This window comes from Pan troglodytes, chromosome 5 (genome assembly GCF_028858775.2).
Source record: "Pan troglodytes isolate AG18354 chromosome 5, NHGRI_mPanTro3-v2.0_pri, whole genome shotgun sequence".
In the NCBI taxonomy this organism is placed as follows: domain Eukaryota; kingdom Metazoa; phylum Chordata; class Mammalia; order Primates; family Hominidae; genus Pan; species Pan troglodytes.
The window spans coordinates 41,443,934-41,464,230 of NC_072403.2; the positions used below are offsets into that span (position 1 = coordinate 41,443,934).

Genomic DNA, 20,297 nt, shown 5'->3' on the forward strand with positions numbered 1-20,297 from the left:
CCCAAAATTCAAGTTGCTGCTAGTTCACCACTTGGAAAAGAATTCAAGACACAAAATCAGGCTGCAGGGACAACCAGAGTATCATGGGGCTTTGGCCTCCACATCTCAGGTAACAGGAGTGAAGGGCCACTGGGATACAGACAAGAGGCTGCCTTCAGAGGAGGGACAAAGCCAGCTTACTGAGTATCTACTATGTTCTAGTTTGGGGATGATGGACTGGGTGCTGAGGATGGTGATGAGTAAGGCAGTGTTCCTGATCTCTCAGGGGGGGAAGGGGAATCACATGTTGTTAACTACAGGTAAAGGCTGGTGTCATGTTAGGAAGACTCTGGTATCCACAAAGGGCAATAGGATACACATGGGTTTAAGTTTTTTATTTTTATTTTTTGAGACAGAGTCTCGCTCTGTCGCCCAGGCTGGAATGCAGTGGCGCGATCTCAGCTCACTGCAAGCTCCACCTCCTGGGTTCACGTCATTCTCTTGCCTCAGCCTCCTGAGTAGCTGGGATTATGGGCGCCCACCACCAAGCCTGACGAATTTTTCATATTTTCAGTAGAGACGGGGTTTCACCATGTTAGTCAGGATGGTCTTGATCTCCTGACCTCGTGATCCACCCTCCTCGGCCTCCCAAAGTGCTGGGATTACAGGTGTGAGCCAGGACACCCAGCGAGTTTAAGTTTTTAAGACAAAAAAATTCAGGAGTCCTTAGTGTGGAAACATGGTTGTGAGCAGATACAATACAAACTCATCAAGTCATTCATTAGAACTAGAGTAACTAGAATTAGTCATTGCATCCCCAAATACTCATCAACTGTTTATTCTTACCACTTATTTCCCTAGTCAGAAGCTTTAAGGAGATAACTTTAAGCCAAGAACAATGCCCACAATAAGGAGTTATCTTATGAAAACACATTATCCCAGAGCAGACCCAGGCTGGAAATATTTAATACCTCAAGAAAGGCTTAGACACAGACCGGACCCGGTGGCTCACGCCTGTAATCCCAGCATTTTGGGAGGCTGACGCAAGTTTATCACCTGAGGTCAGGAGCTCGAGACCAGCCTGGCCAACATGGTGAAACCCCATCTCTACTAAAAATACAAAAAATTAGCTGGGTGTGGTGGCGGACACCTGTAATCCCAGCTACTCAGGAGGCTGAGGCAGGAGAATCACTTGAATACTGGAGGCAGAGGTTGCAGTGAGCCGAGATTGTGCCACTGCACTCCAGCCTGGGCAACAAGAACAAAACTCCCTCTCAAAAACAAAAAAAAGAAAGCCTTAGCCACATGTTGTATTTGCAATGTGTCAACTAAGCCAAGTTGGAAACACATGTCCCAGAATTCCTTCCCTGCTTAGTTCTGGGTTAGCAAGGACCAATGACCTTGTGGAGATTTGAGAGGTGGAAATAATGTAGCAGCCGCATTTTTTTTTTCTAATTTTAGAGACAAGGTCTCACTCTGTTGCCCAGGCTGGAGTGCAGTGGCGTGATCATAGCTCACTGAAGCCTACGACTCATGGCTTCAAGTATCCTCTCACCTCAGCCTCTCAAGTAGCTGGGACTATAGGCATGCACCACCATGTGTAGCTAATTAATTTTTGTGTGTGTGTGTGGTAGTGATGGGGTCTATGTTGCCCAGGCTGGTCTTGAACTCCTGGCCTCAAGCAATCCTCCTGCCTCAGCCTCTCAAAGTGCTGGGATTACAGGTGTGAGCCACCATCCCTGGCCCCTAAAGTGTATTTTAAAAAGATGCCTCTGCTTAACACGTTGGCAAGCTTCCCACCATAGCTTTCTTCCAAAGTAGACTATGAGGCCCATGGCTCTGCTGCCATTTCAGTTCCACCGAATGTGGGAATTCTAAGGAAGTACCAACATCTCCTTCCATACACCGAGAGCATCACTCATCATACTAGAAAAAGACCTATTTTAAAATGGTGCAAGGGCATCAGGTGACCTGACGGCCATGGGCGGGCTGCATCACCATTCTGGGTCCTCCCCATATTCTTGATTCTCCAAGGTTCCCTCATCTTTAGAAGACAAAGAATCCCTGCCTTATAAACTGTGCTTTAATTTTTCTAACTATAGGCTGCAGTTACCCAAACAAGATGCTGTCAAAAATCTTAAGAGTTGTATTTAACGCTGTCTCTTTCTTGCCGTGTATTATTAAGGTCACACGTGGAGATTCTGGGCAATTACAGATAGTGCCTTCTCCTCCCACAGAAATCTCCACGTCAGACATGTAGTAGAGAAAAATCTGAAGGGAAGTACTGAAGGTCTACCAAAACTTTTCAAGCCATCAGAGAATGTCCTTTTATGTACTTTTGTCAGTCACTGTCATTCAAATGCATAAGTAGCCAGCTGATGGAAAAAATACACAGCTGGGTTGGGGAATTCTGAGTTTCAGGATTTTGACTAACTGGCTCAAATTCAATGCGTTTTGTCACCAATACTGGAGATAGTCTCCAGCCCCAGAGAATACAGGCTTCACATGTACCATACTAAAAGTGGAGTTCAGTGTGCTGCTAAGGCCAAGTAAGTATAGACAAAGCCCTTCACTGGCAGTCCTCGTTTTGGAGGTTGTGCAAGCTGCCTCTGAATTTCTGAGATCACACATTTACAGCCAGGAATCTTCTCTGGCTCATCCTCAAGATCCCTAGGGTGATCATTATTTTCTTAGAAAAAAAAGCACGCAAATAAAGGGAATTTATTATGGTTGAGATAGGGTCTTGCTCTGTCACCCAGGCTGGAGTGCAGTGGCATGATCATGGCTCACTGCAGCCTCAACCTCCCAGGGCTCAAGTGATCCTCCCACCTCAGCCTGTAACTGGGCCTAAAGGTGCATACCATCATGTCTGTCTAATTTTTGTACTTTTTGTAGAGACAGGGTCTTGCCATGTTGCCCAGGCTGGTCTCGAACTCCTGGGCTCAAGCGACCTGCCCACCTCGGCCTCCCAAAGTGCTGGGGTTATAAGCATAAGCAACCGCACCTAGCTAGGAATTTATTTCATTACCTAAATATGAAAAAAATATTTCATATTTATTTCATTATATATTTATATATATAATTATATAAATTAATAAATAATTTAACAGGGAGGAGGGAGAAATATAATTCAAATCCAGAGATGAAGCCAAGAATTCAGAGGGAATAAAGGGTGCCTAGAACCTGCATCAACCTGTCTGTAGACCTCAGAGGTCCTACTAAGTACCTTCCAGCACTGTGCCACCTTCTTTTGCAGTGTGAAAATGAGGATTTGCAGTATATGTGACATCTCCTTAGGCCTTGAGAGTCTGTGATGATGAGTATTGATGATATATGCTACTTAAAAAAGAAAATGCATGCTCAATATGGACCACCACCTTAGATAGGCTTACTTATGTTTCATATATTTATTAAAGGGCACAATTAAATTTTATTTTGCAAGTCGAGCCTACCTTAAAATCAGCTTAAAAAGGTGAAATATCCGCTGGCTAATGAAAAAACAAAACCTTTTTATTTTTCCGATTACTTGGTTCTTTTTAGCAATGATGCATTGTTCTGCCACTTTCACCCCAATGTTGGTTTCAGGTTCACCTTAGAGCAAAGTGTAGGATGATACTGTCCATTGCCGATTTTCTGATTTTTTTTTTTTTTTTTTGAGACCAAGTCTCACTGTCACCCAGGCCAGAGTGCAGTGGCACAATCTTGGCTCACTGCAACTTCCACTTCCCAGGTTCAAGTGATTCTCCTGCCTCAGCCTCCTGAGTAGCTGGGATTACAGGTGTGCACCACCACACCTGGCTAATTTTTGTATTTTTAGTAGAGACAGGGTTTTACCACATTGGCCAGGCTGGTCTCAAACTCCTGACCTCAGGTGATGCACCTGCCTTGGCCTCCCAAAGTGCTGGGATTACAGGCATGAGCCACTACGCCTGACCTCTCTGATGTCTAATTTCTTCAAGTTGGCCCCCACCATGGTTTTTTAACCAATATAGCTTTCCCTGAAAATCACTTAAGCAAAACCAAAAACAATGGGAAGTCACATTTTTTTTGGATTTATTTAAAGAACACACAAAAAAGTGCATCTAAATGATTTTTTTTAAAAAAACAATGTCTTTAATTCATCATATGCTGACTTGGCAATCCATATGCAGCCTAAAAGGTGGTTGAAAGATGTCTGTGGACTTCTACACAAGTTGTTTAAGATTATTGAATTTGATACAAGAATACGTGAAGTGTCTTCTTGAGTGGTAATGGGCACCCTGTAGTTATTTGCTCAGAACCACTCACACACCCTTCCCCTCCCCACACACACTTTTGCCAGTTCCCCCTGGTGAACCATAATACACACGTGGGAGACAGCTGGCATCATCTGAGTCTTGGAATAGCTTTCTTGTTTGTTATCTGCAAAAAGCTAGGTGGCCTTTTTAGTATCAAATTTCAATCTTGGCCTCACTGGAACCATGCTCTACAGAGCTTTCCCAACAGTTTAGCAAGTAAGCAAAATCAGCTTTTGCTCTTCATATTTCGTAGGTGAGACTGGGGCTTTTAAAAGAAATATTTCATAAAAAAGACAAAAGCATAAATGAGAAATTAGAGGGATTTTAGTTATCATTAAAGGAAAAAACTCACAAATTGATCCCATTTGTTCCATGGGGAAGAAAAGTATTATAAAAGGAAATAACTTGATTTGTAGGTTTGAAGGGGGTCCCAATCTAATAATAAAAGTCTTTTGATAAAACCACCATAAAAATAAAAACTAATTTAAAATATAACTGCCAGTGTTTTTTAGGATTTAAAAAAGTGAGATGTTCCAGGTTTAAGCAAATGGTTCCTTGGGTTGCCAAATGCATTCCCATGAGTGTTTCTTAGGCTGAGGGAATAGAGAGCCATGCTCAATCTGTTTACCCGTAAGGACTGAAATTCAACTACATGTACACATTTAAGACTTGCCCTAGTTCAATGGTCAGCTCAAGTACTGGAGATTTAGGCTACTGGCTGTGTACCGGCATGGGAAGCTGTCTTCAACTCTTTCACAACTCACGCCAGAACAGAGAAGCTTGACAGGGCAGGAAAAGCGAGCAACTGCGTGTCAAACCTGCAGGTGAAACCCCTAGTGTAGAAGAGCAACTATTTATTTGTCAACCCTACAGATTTTGTTTTTAAAAATTAAGCTTAGTACTAAAAAGTCAAAAAATTTTTTGCATGATAGAGGAGTGTAAATAAAGTTCCATAAACCAGTATACATATGCTTATGAGCCAATAATCTTAAAAAGACAAAAAAAGCTGCATGGATCCTAAATGACTATGTAAATAGATCCACTCCAGGTCAAAAATATTGTAAGCACAAGTCTTAAATTCTTAATAGCAAGGATTAGAATGAAAGAAGAAGCTGAGCAGTAGCAATGCTGGGAGGAAGTACTGTGTATTGAATATTATTCCCTAAAAGGAATAGAGGAGGGGAGAAAAAGCACAATTCTGATTGCTCTTTTCACATTTCAGTATCTCAGAACTTCATCGAAAATAGGAAAAGCTAATCCAGAAACTCTCATCTGCTCATTATCATTGCTGAAGGGTGTTTTAGGAATGACAGAATTACTCCCCCAGGGACAGGCTGTGTGTGGTAGAAAGCCACTGTCACAAGGAGGCTGGCTGAGGAGGGGGACTTTGGGAGGAGGCTAAGTCAGCAAGCAAGTGGCCTCTGAGGTTCTGGCTTTCACGTCTGTTGACACTGCTGTGGAACTGGGGAGACACGAGACCCCTCTACTGTGGGTTCTGTTGGTTAAAAATGCAACAGACTACATTTATAGCACTTCAGTCATTTAAAACACAAAAGCTTATCCTCCTTCCCCTACCCTACCCAACTGTAGGAAAGGAGAAATTCATGAAGCATTTTTTTTTTTAAAGGTTTCTGCAGTGCTATTAAAGTTCAAAGGTAAAACCTAACAGCCCCACATTGTTAGGATGATCTCCAGGGACCCTGAATTGGATACTGAAGGTTGATAGACACTGAAATGAGCTGGACTTAAGCTGCTGGCTCACTCCCTCCACACCACAGTCATTTCTGTTTGTTCCACCGGGAGTGGTCCCGTGCCACCCCTCAGTGAACCCTCCGGGCAGCAGCAGGGGGGCTGTTTTTGGGAAGCTACTGGTTTTGCCATTTGCTTCCAGAATCACATAGACTATAACAAACTTTACATTAAACACTGTTCCGTCCTGAGTTGGGGGAAAGCCCATTGAGGAGGGGCCGAGTTCACTGGGACTCTTCCCTCCTTGGCGTGGCGTCATACGTGGCCCTCAGGTTTCTCTTCTTCCATTGCTTGACTGTCTGTTCCTTTTTCATTAGTGACCCCTTCTGAAGTCTTCTTGCCCATTGCTTTATTGGCCTCTTCCTAAGGAAGAAATAAGCAATCAAGAAGGTTAGAGAATAAAGAAGTGAAATAATTCCTGGCTCCTCCAGACTGTCTATCAGGTCCCAAACACGAGGTATTGCAATGATTTTCTCTAGGATATCTAGCTGGGTAGGTCAGGGCTGTGCTACCAATAGTTAGAGTGGGAGCTTCACCTTTCTTTGGTTGACACAAGGGACAGCTGTGGGATAATGAAGTCTGGGCATTCCTGGAGACTGGGGACAGGACCAGAATGCCAACTATGCTGTAGGGAGGCCGCCCTCTCTGCAGACAGACCTCTCCTGCCACATTTGTCAGGCTGGCTGCCGACCCTCAAGATAACAGGTGTGATGATGGGGCTCCTATAACATCCCATTTCCTGGGAAAATCATAAGTCTTACTTGAAAAAAAAAATCCTGATGGGTTTACAATTTTTCAAAAATGACAAAAGGGCTGGGCATGGTGGCTCATGTCTATAATCCCAGCACTTTGGGAGACCAAAGCAGGAGGAACCCTTGAAGCCAGGGGTTCGAGACCAGCCTAGACAACAAAGTGAAACCCTATCTTTACAAAAAATTTTAAAAAATTAGCCCAGTGTGGTAGTGTGCTTGTCCTAGCTACTCAGGAGGCTGAGGTGGGAGGATCACTTGATCCAGAGAAGTCAAGGCTGCAGTGAGCCATGTCAGCACGACTGCATTACCGTCTGGGTGACAGAGTGAGACTCTGACTCGGGCAGGGGCCCGGGGGGCGGGCGGGGGGAGTTGGTGCAAAATCGCTGTTTTTGCCATTGAAAGTAATGGTAAAAACCACAATTACTTTTGAACCAATCTAATACATCTGAAGGGAATTTAGTTTTCTCATCTCTCATGACGTGTGCCTTTGGTGACTGGAACTGCCCTACTCGACCTTTGGATCCAAAGCAGCCTCAGATTAGATTGGAAATCGTTTTCCCTACTCTTGAGCCTCTTGGGTTGTTTAACTGTTCCTGTCCCCTAAAATCAAAGGGGCATGGTCAGGCTCTTGATCCACCTGCAGTCATCGGGCTCTGCACACACCTTGGCATCCTGCTCTGCAAACTTCTTGAACATGTTGGCGTATATCCTGCGGTCCCGCTCGTTGTGCTCCTTGGCCTTTTTCTGGCACATGGAGATCTGCAGTCTTGCAGCCTTATTCTGGGGGTTTACTTCCAGCACTTTCTCAAAGTCACCCTTGGCTGACTCAAACTCGTTCATGAGCAGCTGGGCTTCACCCCTCCTATACAAGCCTTTCTCATTGGCACTGTCCAGTCCAAGGGCCTAGGAATAGATGGTCTATATTTTAGAAAGGACGAATTTTAATAAATTCAGTAAACAGCTTACCAAAGTTCTCTTGCCAAAGGAGATGGAAAAAGTGTATTTAAAAAAATGGGGCTCAAGATAATTACATACTACCGATCAAAATTTACTACCCAAATTATTTTCTGCATTTAATGCAATTTCTAGAAAGATCCCAAGGAGATTTGAGAGGGGGCTCTTGAGAAGTTCATTTTAAAGTTCACTGGAACAAATAAGTGCCCAAGAATGGCTGAAAAAATTTGGGAAAAAAGAAAAAAATAAGAGGCACTTGTCTTACCAGAGAAAAAGACAAACTTTAAAACTACTGAAATTAAGACAGTTTGGTTACTAGCATGTGGACAAACAGCTCAGTGGAACAGAACGAATCATTCAGAAACAGTCATGTGTCTGCATATAAAAACATTTGAAAACGACAAAGGTGGTAATGTGAATCAGTGGAGAGTTAACTTTAAAATAAACGGGGCCAGGATGGCAGCTATCCACATAGAAAATAAGAGTTAAGGCCGGGTGCAGTGGTTCACACCCTAATCCCAGCACTTTGGGAGGCTGAGGCAGGTGATCACCTGAGGTGAGGAGTTCGAGACCAGCCTGGCCAACATGGCGAAATCCTGTCTCTACTGAAAATACAAAAATTAGCTGGGCATGGTGGCAGGCGCCTGTAATCCCAGCTACTTGGGAGGCTGAGGCAGGAGAATTGCTTGAACCAGGGAGGTGGAGGTTGGAGTGGGCTGAGATCGTGCCACTGCACTCCAGGCTGGGTGACAGAGTGAGACTCTTGTCTCCAAAAAAAAAAAAAAAAGTTCTTACCTCATATTGTAAGCACAAAAATAAATTCTAGATCAATCATATTTACATATTTAAAAAAACCATAAAATGTTTCAATTATTTTTTATTTTAAAATATGTAAAATCTAATCATTATTTTTTTGAGGCAGGGTCTCACTCTGTCGCCCAGGCTGGAGGGCAGTGGCTCAATCACAGCTCACTGCAGCCTCTATCTCCTGGGCTCAGGCAATCCTCTCGCCTCAGCCTCCGAAAGTCCTGGGGTTACAGGTCACAGGTGTAAACCACTGTGCCTGGCTTCAGTTATTTTTATAATCTTGGTGTGGGGAAGTCTTTTCTAACTAGAAAGGAGACGACAAATCTGACTACATAAACATTAAAACCTTCTTTAAAGAGAAAGATATAATCAACAAAGCTAAAAGAAAATTGCTGGGTTGTGGTGGCTCACACCTGTAATCCCAGCACTTTGGGAAGCTGAGGCGGCAAATCACCTGAGGTCAGGAATTGGAAACCAGCCGGGCCAACATGGTGAAACCCTGTCTCTACTAAAAATACAAAAATTAGCCTGGCGTGGTGGTTGGCACCTGTGGTCTAAGCTACTTGGGAGGCTGAGGCAGGAGAATCGCTTGAACTCGGGAGGTGGAGGTTAGAGTGAGCCAAGATTGTGCCATTGCACTCCAGACTGGGTAACAGAGAAAGACTCCATCTCCAAAAAAAAAAAAAAAAAGAGGAAAATAAGGAGAACAGGCTTCCTATTGCCAAAGATAGGGTTAATAGTGATGCTATATGACTGCTTCTGTCAATAGAAGACAGAAAAATAATGTAGTCAAGGCTGTGCTGGGTGTGGTACCTCACAACTTTAATCCCAGCTCTTTGGAAGACCCCCATCTCTACAAAAGTAAATTTAAAAATTAGCAGGGTGTGGTGGCATGCACTTGTAGTCCCAGCTACTCAGGAGGCTGAGGTGGGAGGATAGCTTGGGCCCCAGAGTTTGAGGCTGTAGTACATTATGTTCATGCGTATTAATAGCCACTGCACCCCAGCCTGGGAAAAATAGCAACAACTTGTCTCTAAAACAAACAAAACACACACGCGCATGCACACACACACTCTCTCTCTCTCTCTGCTCTGTATGAAAAAAACGAAAAAATACATATAAAATTAATAACTGGTCTTGGGAGAGAGGATGCGATAGGAAACACTGATCCACAAAATTCAAAAATAATCTCACAAAGAATGTACAAAATAGTTGCCTTGCTTTTCTTATCCTTTTATGTCTACCTTTAAGATACATCCAATGATTAGTTTTTACTTTTACCCACAGTATAATATATACTGTTCACTCTGAGACCAGATACCTAAAATAGTATCGGCTGGTGTATAAATATATCAGAACGATACATAACGATACAGATGATAAACCACTGTTATAGAGTACTGTGTGTAAGCACTCAAAAGACCAAAGATAGTATTAATAAGACAAATGTAAAAATAAAAAGGCTGCGGATGCTCTGTGGACCTTTCATATTATTTATGCATATCAGTGAATAAATGATTATAATAAAAATTGACCTATATATATGCTTTATATGAACAGTTGCAGTCTGTTAAAGTCCAGAAAAGCTTAAGTTAAATCTGCTCTTATTAAACTGAACCTGAGGAGTTATACATCTACTCTGATATAAATACTACAGTTATAAGGAAGGTCGTGGATAATAATTATTTAATTTTAATCAAAACTTTTCTTCAGAATGCATTATGATAAACAGTCTAGGTATCATAAAAGTCTGACTGTAATAAAAATCTTGCTGAATTTCCCAATTCATACTGAGAAACAAATAATCCCAAACATTCAAATAAATAAAAAAAAAGCAAAATGAAAAATCCTGCAACCTTTGGCTGAGAGGAAGCAAAAGACAGAGATGGAGAAAAGATCTGGAGTATCTAAAGTCCATCTCACAGGAGACACGATGTTACCTTGTCACAGCATTCAACAGCTTTGGTGTATTCTCTAAGCTTCAGGTAGCACATGGCCAGGTTCAGAAAGGCAGCAAGGAGAAATGATTCAGAAGCTTTCGATTCCTTTTCTGATAAACCATATTCCATCTCTAACCAGGACACTATCTTCCCATACTGAATCACCGCCTGCATGTATTTGCCTCCCTAGGATAAAAAAGCGTCATTACTTGTACTCAGCTCTTGAGGGGGTACAAAAGAAAAGCAAATCCTCAAAGTGAAGCAACCCCTCCAGCAAACCCTGGTACAGCTGGTTTCTTTCTTTCCTTCTGGAGATGGCTCTCCAGGTACCTTTCCCACTCCTTTGGAGGCCTCAATGGCCTGTGGGCTGGTTTGGGGCAGTGCCTGAGCACTGCCTAGTGCTGCTCTGCAGCATTTCCATCCGTCCCTTCAGCAGGTGTAGTACAGCAAGGCTTCTGGGCTATGTTGTTTGGGTGCTAATATTCTTTAGTCTTTTTTTTTTTTTTTTTTTTTGAGACACAGTCTCGCACTGTCTCCAGGGCTGGAGTGCAATGGCGCCATCTCAGCTCACTGCAACCTCCGCCTCCCGGGTTCCAGCGATTCTCCTGCCTCAGCCTCCCGAGTAGCTGGGGACTACAGGTGGCCGCCACCAAGCCCAGCTATTTTTTTTTGTATTTTTAGTAGAGACAGCGTTTCACTATGTTGGCCAGGCTGGTCTTGAACTCCTGACCTTGTGATCCGCCTGCCTTGGCCTCCCAAAGTGCTGGGATTACAGGCATGAGCCACCACACCTGGCCTATTCTTTAGTCTTTCAAAAGGATTGTGAGCAGTTTTAGACTATGCCACTAAAAAAATGAAGAGGAAGTTACTTTTCTTTTCAGCACTTCACAGCAAATACTACATTCTGGCAAGTGCTAGTTCCAAACACAGCCAATCCTATTTGAACCAGTCTCTGTTGCAACTACTAAATTCTTATCATTTGTAGTGCAAAAGCTGCTCTAGACAGTATGTAAATCAATGGGTGCAGCTGTGTTTCAGTTAAACTGTACTTACAAAAACAGGCAGGGACCAGATTTGGCCAGCAAACTGTAGTTTGCTGACCTCTGATCTATAGGCAATGGGAATATGAATAGTTGGATAGTAGCATACAACATAAACAACAACTATAAAACAATATACATCAGAAAGGTCTGTCAGCTATGTGAGAAAAATCTTTCTCCTCCTATTTTTGTGCTTACCTGATTAGATTTAGAATTCTAACAATTAAAAAAAATCACATTAATTATATATATTATATATAATATATATAAATATAAACATTTATATATATATATATATATATACACACATACATGCTTATATGAGAAACGCTGGGGGCTGAGCACAGTGGCTTATACCTGTAATCCCAGCACTTTGGGAGGCCAAGGCAGGTGGATCACCTGAGGTCAGGAGTTCGAGACCAGCCTGGCCAACACGATGAAACCCTGTCTCTACCAAAAATACAAAAATGAGCCAGGTGTGGTGGCATATGCCTGTAATCCCGGCTACTTAGGAGGCTGAGGCAGGAGAATTGCTTGAACCTAAGAGGCAGAGGTTGCAGTGAGCCAAGATCATGCCACTGCACTCCAGCCTGGGTGACAGAGCGAGACTCCTCAAAAACAAAACAAAACCCCTCCAGGGCTGAGACAATGTGTCCACTGTGATTTTAAGGTGAATGAAAGCACTGGGGAATCGCTGGTAAATACGCAAATAGAAACAGGAGTGCAAGTGGGGATTCTCCTTTGAGGAGGTGATAAGCTCAAAACCACAGATGATACATCCTGCCAGATGGCAGAGGAGCAGCCAGACCTATTAGGACATTAAATTCAATGCCTGACCAACAGTGTTAAGACCATGTTACTAGGATTTACCACAGTCTAAGCAGCGCGTACATCTCACTGCCGAGTTGTCTCTCCCCACAAATACTCCAACCCTCACCCAAGGAGTCTGAGTAAGAGAAAAACCATAGAGCAGGTCTAAGAGGACATGCCTGTGATACAGGACTTCAAGTGGGTGACGTAAGAAACGAGCTCTGCCTGTAGAAAGGAAGCCCTGGTGTGGATTTTCTGGTGATGAAGATGGGGCAGACCTGTTCCAGCTGGAGGGCCTGGGTGTGAATGAGGGCCAGGCTACATCCCTCGAACATCCTTCTTCCCAAGTCACTCACTTAGGAGAGGGAAGACTGGCACTAAAATCAAAGTCTGTCACCCTCTCTGCCTCAGAAGTGTGTGATACAGGTTATTCATAAGAACACGAAACCAGGGCATTTTATTTTAAATGCTGAAATTCTTGAGGAAATTAGATTTGCTATGGACTGAATTGTGTCCCCCATCCTAAATTCCTATGTTGAAGCCCTCACCCCGAATGTGATATTTGCAGATGGAGCATTTGGGGAGGGAATTAGGTTAGATGTGGTCATGAGGGTGGGGCCTCATGATGGGATTAGAGCCTTTATAAGAAGAAACTCGGGTGCTTGCTGCCCTCTGCCCTCTCTCCACTCACGTGCACGTGGAAAGGCCATGTGAGAACACAGCAAGAAGGGAGCTACAAGGAACCAGAGGACAGGCCCTCCCCAGACACTGACCCTGCTAACACCTTGATCTGGGACTTACAGTCTCCAGAAGTAAATTCCTGTTGTTGAAGCCACCCAGTGTATGGTATTTTACTGTGGCAGCCCAAGCTAAGACAATACTTACATTTTGTCATAGTCTTAGGCCTACCACTCCTTTTTTGGATGCTACAAAAAAATAAGAATAAAGTCCTCACCAGTTTCAGGTCGGCATTTTCTTTCTGTCACTGCCTTTTCTCTTGCTGGTCTTTGAGGACAGGCAGCATTGTCCTCTCCCTTTTGGAATATTCAGGGTTTAGCACCAAGAGGTCTTTAATAAAGGTTTGTTGAGTAAATATTGAAATCAAAGGAATGTAAATATGGAATCAAAACTTTTCCTAAAGTGGTGTGGTGGCTCACGCCTATAGTCCCAGCACTTTGGGAAGCTGAGGCAGGAGGATCTCTTAAGTCCAGGAGTTCGAAGCTGCAGTTAGCTATGCTTGTGCCACTGCACTCCAGCCTGGGTGACAGAGTAAGACCCTCTCTCTCTCTAAAAACAATACCAACAACAAAACCTTTTGCTATCATTGGGAGCAAAAAATGTGTGGGTGGAAATGAAAAGTGTTGTTTCACTGAGATGAGATAGGAAGGACAGGCATTTCCCCTGTCATGCCTCATTTCTTCATCCTCTCTCCTCCTCCCTCTCTAATGCATCGATTAACTTTTCTGATTATCTCCTAATATATTGTATAGAGAAAGAAAAGAAGAGCCAGGGAGGACAAAAACCTAGATCTTAACATTTCAATAAGTTCTGAATAATCAGAATGGTAGAAGGCTATGGTAAAACAAAACAAAACACAAAAAACAGGTATTAGACTTCTTAATAGTTCCTTTACATTTATAGGGCATTTTAATTTTTTGAAAGCTCTTGCATATATATCATGTAACTTTATTTAGACTTCAACTTCCAATTAGCGAAAAGTCTGTCTTGTACTCCCTGCTTCTGAGGTACTAAAGCAGTTCTCAACTGGGGGGTGATTTTGCCCCCCAGGGAACACCTGGCAGGTCTGGAGGCATTTTTAGTTGTCATAACTGGGTAGGATGCTACTGGCATCTAATTGGCAGAGGCCAGGAATGCTGCTAAATATTCTACAATGCACAAGACAGCCCCACACAATCAAGAATTATCCCACTCCAAATGTTGATAGTACTGAGGTTGAAAAATTCTGCACTAAAGGAAAGAGATAAAAGACAGGGTGGACTCTTCTTAGGAATTTTTTTTAAAACATCAAATCCTAGAGTCATAAACGGCTTGTTTCTAAATCACATTACTGGTATCTTGGAACAGCAAGGGGGGTGAAAATATAGCAAAGCCCGATTTATCTGAAGAGTTTAGAGGTTGAACAATTCTCAACTAGTTTGTTTTAGAAATGCTTTCTTCCCAGGAGAAGCACAAGGGGGCGCAAGAATCCCACATCACTTCAGTGTTCTTAGCCTTCTTGCCACTCTGCTGCCAAGTCAGAAAAAAGAAAAACACTGACCAGGTGTGAGTTAATGCTCCTGTCCTGCAGAACACTGTCAGCTATGAGGGCAAAAATCGTGTCTGTTTAACTCGCTTGCACAATGCCTGGCTTAATATTATGCTGTTACCTGTACTTAATAATTATTTTCAGAGCCAAATAGAGTTCTCTATTTTTCTTCTCTTTAGTATTCAGAGGTTGAAATGAGGACTTTACATCTTCAATGGCAAAATCATTCCCACTTAAAAGCTGAGTACAATTCAATCCTACTCAGGAGAGAGGCTTTACCCATTTAGGTATAAACCAAACCAACAGATCAATGGAAACAGAATTCCAATATGCAGATGGCATGAAATACAGATCTTTAGTTCAGCCCATCTCTGCTCTCACCTACACATCTGGACTCTGTGCAAATGTATAACATGCCAAGTCAGACACCCTGGAAAGACAAGGCCCGGGAGGGCAGTATGGCAGATTGAAACCTGCCCTGAGTTGGGAAGGGAATATGTACAGGAAACTATCTACTAACCATTTTGAAGTTTTACAGCTAAAGCTAGGACTACTGCTGGGATCTTTTACCTATAATTATAAAGGTGCCTCCAGGGAAGTTTTTAGTGGTACAAAATGTTCAGAGACATTCTGGGAGAAAAGTCTCAGGTCAGTGGTTTTGAACCTTTCATTAACTTTTCCCCAATGGAGTAATGTTTTGAAAAATTTTGCCTATCAAATTCCATGTTAAAAATAATTTTTTCCATGTGTGTGACTGCTGATCCAGATTTTATCCAAAGATTGGTAATTTTAAGTAGGTTCATAATAGTATCACTCTTGCAGTTGTGATGCTGATAAGCAACAAAGTTAAGTAACTGTACAGACACTCATTGCTTTCTGCTACTGATCACTAATTCTGGCCATCTCTCTGTATATATTCAGAACACAGCTATATGACACATGGCTTCATAACATTATTTCATTACCAATAATGTTCTCCAAAATTCTGTATCATAGCACCAATTAGAGCCTCTGAATAGCTGAGCTGTTTTACTACACTGAATCGATATAATTCTAGTCAAAGGCCAAAAGCCTCAAATCTTCCCAAACTGTTAATATTCTATTTAGAAGTATTGAGAAATATATAAAATATAGTTAAGGATTTTTATGGACTTCGGAAATACAGAAAATACCGTTAAGGACTCACGATCTTAAGAAATTTTGTAGAAACATTTTTCACTCTAGTGTATTATGTATTTGGATATACAAATAACCCACTTGGAATCTTACTTGAATAGTTTAGAAGTATCCAATATACCTCAATTAGAATTAAAAACAAAACAAAACCAAAAAAATAACACTTGTTCTTGAGAGTTTAGAAACTCACAGAAATTCAGGCTGGAAAGAAACTTGGGGAACATCTATTCTAACTCCCCTATTTTTCACTTGAAAATATAACCTCTTTGGACCTTAAATGACTAAATCATTTGAAGAGCAATAAAGCCCATTTTTCCCAATTCTGAGCTTATTCTATCATACCCCAATGCTTTCTGGTGATCCATAAGAGTTTAGTATACATAGTAAATAATGATAAATAACATATTTATATATTTATACTTATCTAAACCCATGATTTAAAATTTGTTTGAATACCACCCACAGTAAGAAATATGCAATCCAGTACTTACTCATACACAAGCAAAGTTTTATGCAACAAAACTGATCCTTATAACATATTGCAATACACTTCCACAAAACTGATTTCATGACCCAATATTGTCTCAGCTCAAATTCTGAAAACACATGGTGCCCTCTGGCTGTGTTAATTTTGGGTTGATTATATATTCTTACATAATTCTCTAGTTGTTTCATTTGGATTAACATTGCCACTCCTCCCTCCTGACAAGGTTGTAACTTAATAATAACATGTCTTATAGCAGATGCCCCATAAAGACTTGTTAAAGTACACTTATGCCTCACTGCTTTATACTGCTGAAAAACATCTAATTTCTGTATTGCAGTGGCAGAAAACGAAAGAAACCTTGACAGAACTCCCATTCTCCCTCTAATTCTCATCACTAAGCCCTTTCTGCTTGACATGGAGAAGGCATATATTTGGGGTGGGGAAGCAATGGGTAGAACACTGATTAAAACAGAATGAAGGGCGGTTTCTTTTTTTCTTACATCTAGAGGTTTAAGATCTAAGTGAGAAAATATCACACTCCTAGTTGCTCCAAGAAGGGTTTCTGAGAAGCAATTTATGATGAACATCATTCAGGAATATCCAGAGATTCCTCATAAAAGCAAGTGTGCAGGAATCATCTTGGCCGTTAGAAGCAATCAATACTCTCCTGTCAGTTTGTTTTGAAATTTGTGCATGTCCTCTCTCCTTTTATCATATGCTCTAGTGACTTCATCAAGACAGTCTAAAGGAAGATGGGCCCAGTGCAGTGGCTCACGCCTGTAATCTCAGCACTTTGGGAAGCTGAGGTGGGAGGATTGCTTGAGGCTAGAAGTTTGAGACCAGCCTGGGAAAGAAAGGGAGACCCTGTCTCTCATACAAAAAAAAAAAAAAAAAAAGGAAGAAAGAAAAATGATGTGAAACTTACCCTTATGAATTCCATTCTTTGCTAACAATTATTCTATTCATTCTTTTTTCATTCCAAAAACACTTGTTGAGTGCCAACTATGTACCAAGCAAGATGCTTTAGGAGTGAGTGATACTGTGGTGGGTGGGGATGCCAGACCTGGTCTGCCTGTATGGAAGGTTACAATCTAGAGCAGAATGTGTAAAAGAAGAATCTGTACTTTTTTTTTTTCCGCATGATTGTTTTCTCACCATTTTTCATATTGAAAATGACAGATTTATAAAAATTGCAGCTTATTCTTACCAAGCAGTGTTGATAAAATTCAGAGTAGGGAATATCAGCACAATTCACTGACACTTGAATAAATTCTTTGAGATGGAAAGGATTGTATAGGGACTCACACACCTTGAAGTATACGGTTCCCTTCTCTTTGACAATGGCAGCCTGCTCCAATTTTTCTTTGGTATCCATCTCCCAGGATTCTTTGGCCTGTGTGTAAATTTGTGACAATGGTTAGATGAACAGAGAGAAAAGCATCAGTTGAGGCCTATTGGAACAAAGAGCAGCTAATTCTAGAAGATACTCCAAACTGAAAACACTCTGGCTGTTGAAATTGTGTGTCAGTGCCAATTTACTGCTAGGCCAGTGCTTCTTCATGCTGTTTGAAGAACTCACTTTCCATCATGACCAAGCTGCAGCTTGAACAATGTTGCTCAAGAGAGAGGAGCCGCAAAAACACAGTAAGGAACTTACTCTGGTAAGCACTGCTACAAAGTGAATCTTTAGAAATACAAGGTGAAGCCACACAAAGTTAAGGCCATGCCTTATCTCCCTCTGCAAACCTCTCCACTAGGCTGTTTCTCTCAAGCCTGTTTTTCAACTCTAAAATGGGAACATGACTGTAGTCAAGTTGTAGTTTGTATATTCATACAGAATTTTCAAAATTCTGGGTCAGGTTGTCTTGCCACTCTAAAACAACCAGATATACTAATAATACTGCTAAATTGTATCAACTTGCAGATGTATACTGGGGGGGACTTCAAGCAAAACATAATTGGGAGTAAAGTTCATGCAAAAATATCACTTTAGAGCCATAAATAAATGACTTCATTATCATCTGCTAGCTTGTATTGTGTGTATTATTACTTCCATCATTACAGATACAAATCCAGAAATAACTGCACTTGCCATTTACAAGCTGGATTTAGAAGGACCAGAGTCAAGAGAACAATCTGGGAGCCTTTAGGAAAAGTGACAGTGGGTGTGGTCAGTGCTATTTACTGCATATAAATTATGAAGTTTAAATGGGTAACTAAAATTCTCTCTATTCAAAAGATAACAAGTATGTGTTCCTGGTGTCACAGCCCCTGCTATCCTCTACTTTTATTATTATTATTATTATTATTTTTTGAGATGGAGTTTCGCTCTTATTGTCCAGGCTGGAGTGCAATGGTGTGATCTTGGCTCACCACAACCTCTGCCTCCCGGGTTCGAGTGATTCTCCTGCCTCAGCCTCCGGAGTAGCTGGGATTACAGGCATGCACCACCATGCCCGGCTAATTTTTTGTATTTTTAGTAGAGACGGGGTTTCTCCATGTTGGTCAGGCTGGTCTCAAACTCCCAACCTCAGGTGATCCACCCACCTCAGCTGGGATTACAGGCGTGAGCTACCGCGCCCAGCGACTATCCTCTACTTTTTAAAAGTGAATAATAAAAGGGTTACTCATCTTTCTGGCAACTCATGTAATTATGCTTCCTAATAATGTAGCTCAAATTACTCAAAAACCTAGTTATGGTTCAATTCCAGGTTTTAGCACCCAAAAAACAAAAACAAAGAACACCTAGTTAATAAGTCTCTTTGTATTTCTTAGGTTGGCTTCAGTCTTTATGGAATTTTTTTTTATTTTTTCTTTTTCTGAGACAGGATCTTGCTCTGTTGTCTTTTCTTTTTCTGAGACAGGATACTTTTTTATTTTTTCTTTTTTTGAGACAGGATCTTGCTCTGTCGTCCAGGCTGGAGTGCAGTGGCACGATCACGGCTCACTGTAGCCTCGATTTCCCAGGCTCAAGCAATCCTCCTGCCTCAGCCTCCCGAGTAGTTGGGACCACAGGCATGTGCCACCATGTCCAGCTAATTTTTTTTTTTTTTTTTTTTTGGTAGAGACGGGGGTCTCACTATGTTGCTCAGGCTGGTCTCAAACTCTTGGGCTCAAGCCATCCTCCTATCTTGGCCTCCTGAGTAGCTGGAACTACAGGAACGTGCTACCACACCCAGGAAAATTTTAAATTTTTTTGCAGAGAGGGGGGGTCTCACTATGTTGCCCAAGCTGGTTTTGAACTCCTCGGCTCAAGTAATCCTGCCTTGGCCTCCCAAAGTGCTGGGATTATAGGTGTGAGCCACCATGCCTGGAATATAAGTATGTGTGTGTATGTGTATGTGTGTGTGTATATATTTATATGTGTATATATATATTTATATTTATATATATTTATATTTATATATATATATATATATATATATATTTCCTCTGAGACGGAGTCTTGCTCTGTCTCTCAGGCTGGAGTGCAGTGGCGTGATCTCGGCTCACGGCAACCTCCACCTCCTGGGTTCAAGCCATTCACCTGTCTCAGCTTCCCGAATAGCTGAGATTACAGGCACCTGCCACCACGTCCAGCTAATTTTTCTATTTTTAGCATAGATGGGGTTTCACCATGTTGGCCAGGCTGGTCTCGAACTCCTGACCTCAGGTGATCCACCCACCTCGGCATCCCAAAGTGCTAGGATTACAGGCGTGAGCCACAGCGCCCAGCCTGGCCTAGTCTATTCTTAACAAGGCAGAGGATTAAATCACATTGCCCCAAACAACATCATATACCTTCATGTGATTTCAAATATACCAAGCAGCAGTGCATGAATATACTCTTGGAGTGATGACAGAGCACAGGCTTGCTGTGGCACACCACTGGGAGAGTGCTCCTAAATAAGCAATGTCCACTGGGCCACGAGAAGGAAGGGGCAAGAGGCTGCTTTACAAAAATGGAAATAGTAAAGCCATAGGTCTAAATAACCACATGCTAAAGATTATCTTCTCTCTCTTTAACAATAAAAAAACACCATATGCTATGACGACAGCATTGGGGGATCAGTGCTGAGCT

At 41.9% G+C, this 20,297-nt stretch overlaps 1 protein-coding gene across 15 annotated transcripts in view; it reads right to left on the bottom strand.

The window, feature by feature from the left end:
* Positions 1-4,015: 4,015 nt before the first annotated feature.
* Positions 4,016-20,297, bottom strand: part of FKBP5 (FKBP prolyl isomerase 5) — a 155,182-nt gene continuing 138,900 nt past the window's right edge. For all 15 annotated transcript variants that reach the window (XR_010157984.1, XM_016955334.3, XM_518427.7 and 12 more), the window contains 4 exons: positions 17,547-17,630; positions 10,459-10,644; positions 7,421-7,660; positions 4,016-6,368 (listed from right to left, as the gene is read on the bottom strand). Coding sequence is in view for 14 of the 15 variants with exons in the window: in XM_016955334.3 (XP_016810823.1) it covers positions 6,261-6,368; positions 7,421-7,660; positions 10,459-10,644; positions 17,547-17,630 (618 nt within the window). In the remaining variant the exon portion in view is untranslated. The remainder of the gene's footprint in view (positions 6,369-7,420; positions 7,661-10,458; positions 10,645-17,546; positions 17,631-20,297) is intronic.